The following is a 6,483-nucleotide window of genomic DNA, read 5'->3' as shown; positions in this document are numbered from 1 at the left end:
GCGGCGGCGGGGGCGGCGTCGTACTTGTCGTTGCGGCGGCGGCGTCGTCGGTGGCGGCGGCGTCGTCGGTGGCGGCGGCGTCGTCGGTGGCGGCGGCGTCGTCGGCGGCTGCGGCGGCGGCGGCGGTGGCGGCGTCTTTGTTGTTGTTGTCGGCGGCGGCGGCGTCTTTGTTGTCGTCGTCTGCGGCAGCGTCGGCGTCGGCGTCGTCCTCGTCCTCGTCCTCGTCCTCGTCGTCGGCGGCGTCGTTGCCGTCGTCGTCGTCGTAGTTTGCGGCGGCGGCTTTGGACGCCGTCGTCGGCGGCGGCGTCGGCGTCGTAGTCTTCGACGTCGTCGTCGGCGTCGTCGTCGTCGGCGGCGTGTGCGGCGGTGGCGTCGTCGTTGCCGTCGTCGTCGTCGTCTGCTGCGGCGTTGGCGGCGGCGCCCTAGTCGGTGGCGCGTCGGTAGAGTCGTCGTCGTCGTTGCCGGCGTTGGCGATAGCGTCGTCTTCGTCGTTTTCGTCGGCGGCGGCGGCGGCGGCGGCAACATTGTCGTCGTCGTTGTTATCGTCGGCTGCGTCGTCGGCGGCGGCGGCGACGTCGTCGTTGTTATGTTATGCTAAAGACACTAGCAAAAGATAATGACGCCGTCTCGACGACGCCGTCTCTTGACGACGCCGTCTCTTGACGACGCCGTCTCTTGACAACGCCGTCGCTTGACCTCGCCGTCTCTTGATGACGCCGTCTCGACGACGCCGTATCTTAACGACGCTATATCTCGACGCCGTCGTCTCGACGACGCCGTCTCCTGACGACGCCTTATCTTGACGACGCCGTCTCTTGACAACGCCGTCGCTTGACCTCGCCGTCTCTTGATGACGCCGTCTCGACGACGCCGTATCTTAACGACGCTATATCTCGACGCCGTCGTCTCGACGACGCCGTCTCCTGACGACGCCTTATCTTGACGACGCCGTCGCTTGACGAAGCCGTCTCTTGACGACGCCGTATCTTGACGACGCCGTCTCCTGACGGCGCCGTCTCTTGACGACGCCGTATTTTGACGACGCCGTCGCTTGACGTCGCCGTCTCTTGACGACGACGTCTCGACGACGCCGTATCTTTTCAGCTTATTCGTCAATTGATGAGTGCGTCTTTTCAAAGCGGCCGGCTTTGCTGCCGCTTACGAATGAAAAGTGGCGCAAAGACGAAGGCACCTCAAGGGAATACCCCTCTTCAAGACAAAGGCGAATTCGTCTCAATCAGTCTGACGCACAAAAAGAGAAAGTAAAACGCGATTCTCTTTTTAGAAAGCGCCGAAAAAGGTCCTCCGAAAATGCCGAGGAGAAGTTGGCTCGCAGAAGGAAGGACGACGTCGAAAGCCAAAAGGCAGCTAGAAGTGCAAAACTCCAGAACACCGAGAGCCTCTGTCGCGTAAAGCTGCTCGAATTTCAGTTCAAAGAGATAATGAAACGCCAGAAGAACGCAAAGAGCGTCTGTCACGTGACGCTATGGGCAAGTCTCTCCGAAGAGATAATGAAACGCCAGAAGAATGCAAAAAAGCGCCTTTTAGCTAATGCCCAGCGCAACTCAGCTAAAAGGCGAGAAGAGACTGCTGATGAAAAGCAGTTTCGAAACGACATGTGTGCACAAAAAAACCGACGAAAGAGGCAGGAAGCTGCTCTTCGTGGAAAAGGGCGAGGAAAGGGTCCCATTTTGGAGAGAGTGGGCGACGCAAGATGAATTTGCATCTGCACATTATCCTCGCCTAGACACATTTCACAAGCGAATGGAAGGTCTAACCTTTCATACGTGTGTTTCGTGCGAGGAGTCGTGGTTCACTTTAGACATAAGGTACAGCACACAAAAGTGCAAGCAGTGCACAAATGACCAAGAAAACGGTTGGGTAGGCCTTCTTACATCCGACAACAACATGAATCCTAGGCGTGTTCCACCGCCTCTTAAGGATTTATCAGTTGTCGAAGAGATGCTCATAGCGCAAATTGCACCTATGACGCACATTTTCAGATTGCCGGCCGGAAGGCAATTTGGATACCGCGGTCATGTGCTAAATTTGCCCCAAAATGTGCAGTCGGTTTTGACCCGTCTGCCGAGAACAAAGAGTAATTTGGGAATGGTCGTTGTTCGCCAGACGCGCACTTCCGGTAAGGTGAATGACTTCCGCGTAAGGCGACAACGAGTTCTCGAGGCACTCGTAAACTTGAAAAGAAACAACAAGTATTACGAGAACATAGAGATAGATTCCCAGGCATTAGAAGCTGAAGATGGAGAACTTGACGATCTCCATGTGATTAGAGCGGATAATGACGGTGCCTCCTTTGAAGACATTTCTCCTGTTGGTGCCAATGCTGACGAGGCAAAACAACAAAAAGACACGAATGAAGACGAGGACGATGAAGTCAACTTTTCGCATTCTGTCTTGCCTTCCGCAGCATTAAACCTCACAGAAAGACAAAAACTTGATAAATTTATCGACAGTCTTGGAAACAAGTCGGCCGATCAACAGCCTGAAGAAAAAGGAGATAGCTGCAAGGAAAATGGCGACCAGCAGGACCATATGAGCTGGCCCACTTACGGCAGTAATCCTATTAGTGAGTTTACGACGGAAGGCTACTTTACGCAAGCCTTTCCGGCGTTATTTCCAACGGGAGCAGGAGACTTCCGTAGTCCCCGATTAAGGTCTGTTACGTTGGGCGAATACCTCAAACACATAATGCGGTACAAAGACGGGCGTTTTGCTCGACATCCGCGTTTCAGGTATTTTGCTCTGAATACCAAGATGAGGTGGCGGGCGTTAGAAACAGCTCGGGTTTTTGTCAAACAAAATCCGAGCGATGCAGCCCTCACCGTTGAGGAACTCCGAGAGATGACAAAAACGTAGGAGAAAATTCCTCATTTTCCTAACAAAGTTGTCCACTTTGGCAAAAGTCTGACAAAACAGTACTGGAACATGCAGAAGAAAAATCTTTTTGCCATGATGGAAAAGCTCGGTTCGCCAAGCTGCTTTTTTACTTTGAGCGCAGCTGATTTGCATTGGCCCGAGTTTTTCAATTTGGCAGCGCATTATAGTCCAGATAAAACGGCAGAAGAATTGCATGCAGAGTATAGAGACCGAAACGAAACTCTGAACAGCAATCCCATGCTAGCCGATTGGCTATTTACCAAACAAGCCACTGACTATTTGCATAATATTATGGCAAACGTCTACTGCTTTACAGACTATTGGGCTCGCATAGAATACCAGCATCGTGGCAGTGCTCACATGCATGGCGTCGGTTGGATTCGGGATGCTCCTGATTGCGAAGAGATAACTCGTCGCATAAAGGATTACCCCGAGCTTCAACTTGGGAAAGACGACAAACCAAACGATGAGAGAATGAAAGAGATCCTAAGCGAAGAAGGTCAAGAAATTGTCGACTTTGCTGATTGGCTTGTGTCGACGATGAATCCTTCTTTCGACGAAGAAGGCAAAGGAGAAATGCCGCAAACAAAGAAAAGTAATCATCCATGCCATGAGAGCTGGGCAGACATTAGCGATCATGACGCTGATTACAAGCGTCTGATCGCCACTGTAGAGCGCCATGCAGAGTGCAAGCAAACAACTTGCCTTAAAACCAATTTCATTGGAGAGTCCGTGTGTCGTTTCGGGTTTCCAAAACCGCTGAGGAAAGAAACGACACTGGAGATTTCTCCTTTCGGAAAGCCGGAACAACATACAGAGGCGGAAATAACACACAAGCGCAACGATCCTCGCGTAAACAGTCACAATCGCTTCCAGCTGGAAGGTTGGAGAGCAAATGTCGACATGCAAGTCATCGTCAGCCCATACGCTGTCGGTAAGTACATCGCAAAATACGCAACAAAAAGCGAGCCGCAATCAGCAACGCTGAAAGAAACGTTTAAGATGATTACAGAGACAATGTCAACGGCGGATCCGGCTCGAAAGGCCGTTTCCAAATTGCTAATGAAAACCGTTGGCGAGCGCGACTATTCAGCACAGGAAACTTGCCATCTAATTTTGGGCGAAAAGCTGGTGACATCTACACGCAAATTCAAAACGCTCTTTTTAGAGAATAAGCGTGAAGTTTATCCGGCTGCAAAGCCAGGGCGAACTGCAACGCTTCCAACAGTAATAGAAGAGTATACATGAGACGTCCGGTAGAAGTTGAAAACGTTTGTCTACTGGACTACGTCTCTGACTACTATATAAACGCAAAGGGTAAAACAGTGCGCAGACACAAGTCTGTGTAGTCGTTCGTGTAGCACCGCGAATCCTTTGCAATAAGTCAAACAAGGAACAGTACGAAAAGTACTGTTACTACCAGTTGATGAAATTCAAACCTTTTCGTAAGCTCGACGATCTGACTATTCAAGAAGAGGAAGCAGAAAATGAGATTACCGATACAGACGGTGAAAACATTCCTCTGCCTTCCACAAAAGCTTTCAAAAAGTTCATTTGAACGGCCAGCAAGAAGTTGGTCAATAGAATTGAACTGATGGAAGATATTGAATCAATAGTCAATATTCAAATGCCTTTTGAAGAGACAGAGGAAGATCCAAATAAGGCACAGAAAGACGAAGATAAAGATCTTGGACATAAAAAGATCCGAGATCAAGATGACTGGATGAAATTGTGCCGTCCTCCCAATTCATCCGATTTTGACGAGGACGACACAAGAGATTCCGAATTTAATCAGGAAGATCTCGCACACTACAACTGGTCAGAAAAACTTGCGCAGTTTCCACCGTTGTCAGAGGCTCCAAAATTTGTAACGGAAGCGCGAAAAAAAGCACTTCATCTACTAAGGAGCTCGTTGCGGCTGCCGATTCGAGCCTTCTTCAAGGCAATCAGAAATTAGCGTACGACATTGTTCGCAGCCACAACGAGTTGACAAAAAGCGGCTTCGAATGCAAGCCGCTTCGAATGATTATTTGCGGTTCCGCTGGAACCGGAAAGTCGTAACTAATAAATTGCATAAAGGAAATGCTCGGAAGCGAATGCATACTGGCAGCACCTACTGGTGTTGCAGCATTTAATATTGGTGAACAAACGCTCCACTCGCTTCTACGCATTCCTTTGCAGAAGACGTCATTTTCCGACGTTCAAGGACCTTCTCTTAGAGACCTGCAAGAGAGGTTCGAAGACGTACGATATTTGATCATCGACGAAACAAATGTCGATGGTGGGACGGCATCAGCTGTCACTCATCCACCGGCGCCTCTGCCAAGCGCTGCCGCAGGGAGCTTGCGAGTCGTTCGGTGAAATATCTCTAATTTTTTTCGGCGACATGGGACAGTTGCCACCGGTTGGTGACTCTCCTTTGTACCGGAGCGCCGCAACCGAAGGATCCGCGACTAATCAAGGCCGTCAGCTGTATATGACGTTTGACGTTGTCGTACAGCTGACGAAAATCATTCGCCAGTCCGGTAACGACGAGCTACAGATAAAGTTTCGCGACGCCCTGCAAAGGCTTCGCGACGGTTGCCCGTCGCGTACGAGGACTGGCACGATCTGTATATGTCACGTAACTTTGCACGGCACGATCAGCTGGGAGACGTAAAGACGTCTTTCCGCGATGCAGTTCGGCTATTTGCGTGCAGAGAGAATGTAGCTGAGTTCAACTTCAATTGCTTGAAAAATTCCAACAAACCGGTGGCTGTGATTAACGCCGATCACAACTGCACCGAGGCCAAAAATGCCAATGAAGAAGACGCTGGCGGACTTTACGCACGCGCTCGTCTTTGCGAAGGCGCGCGTGTTATGCTCTCATCGAATCTCTGGACCGACATGGGCTTGGTCAACGGATCGATGGGATACGTAGTGGCAATTTTGTACCAACCCGGTGCCAAACCGCCAGCACTTCCAACAGCTGTCGTTGTTCAAATGGACAAATACGACGGTCCAACATGGGGCGGAGAACGTTGCGTTCCCATATGCCCAATCGAGCGCACATGGCCCAGTTCAACGGGCAATAGAAAGAGTTCATGCAAGCGGCGACATCTGGGTATTCAATTGGCATGGGCTGTCACCGTGCACAAATCGCAAGGTCTCAAACTAGATCGTGCTGTTTACTGACATAGGCAAGCGCGAATTTGCACCTGGAATAACCTACGTGGGATTTTCCAGAGTGCGTCATATTAATCGTTGCCTAATTCAAAGCTTTGATTACGCTCGAATTGCTAATTTGAGAAAATCAAAAAGCTATAAACAGCGATTGAGCGAAGACAAGCGCCTAGATGGTCTAGCTAGGCGCGCAGAAAAAACATTTCAGTCGTTGGCCGCAAGTACCAACGATGATACTGTTCCAGATGATATTAAAGAGTTTTTTAAACATCTGGAAAATGAATCAGAATCAGTAATTGACAAAGAGGAGCATAGCGATCATACATACAGCAAAAAAAATGATCGTTGACAATGACAATGCCACGGACATAATTGATCATAATGATACCGTCAAAGTGACTAAGACAGCGGCTAAAAAAGCCC

General features: G+C 50.0%; 1 protein-coding gene across 1 annotated transcript; it reads left to right on the top strand.

Moving 5' to 3' along the window:
* Window positions 1-2,946: 2,946 nt before the first annotated feature.
* On the top strand, window positions 2,947-4,146 carry LOC136192202 (uncharacterized). The gene has a single exon (XM_065980723.1). It carries the CDS (start codon window positions 2,947-2,949, stop codon window positions 4,144-4,146), a length of 1,200 nt encoding a protein of 399 aa, XP_065836795.1.
* Window positions 4,147-6,483: the final 2,337 nt, after the last annotated feature.

Source organism: Oscarella lobularis, chromosome 10 (genome assembly GCF_947507565.1).
Source record: "Oscarella lobularis chromosome 10, ooOscLobu1.1, whole genome shotgun sequence".
Taxonomy (NCBI): Eukaryota; Metazoa; Porifera; class Homoscleromorpha; order Homosclerophorida; family Oscarellidae; genus Oscarella; species Oscarella lobularis.
This window is presented reverse-complemented; position numbering and strand designations above follow the sequence as displayed.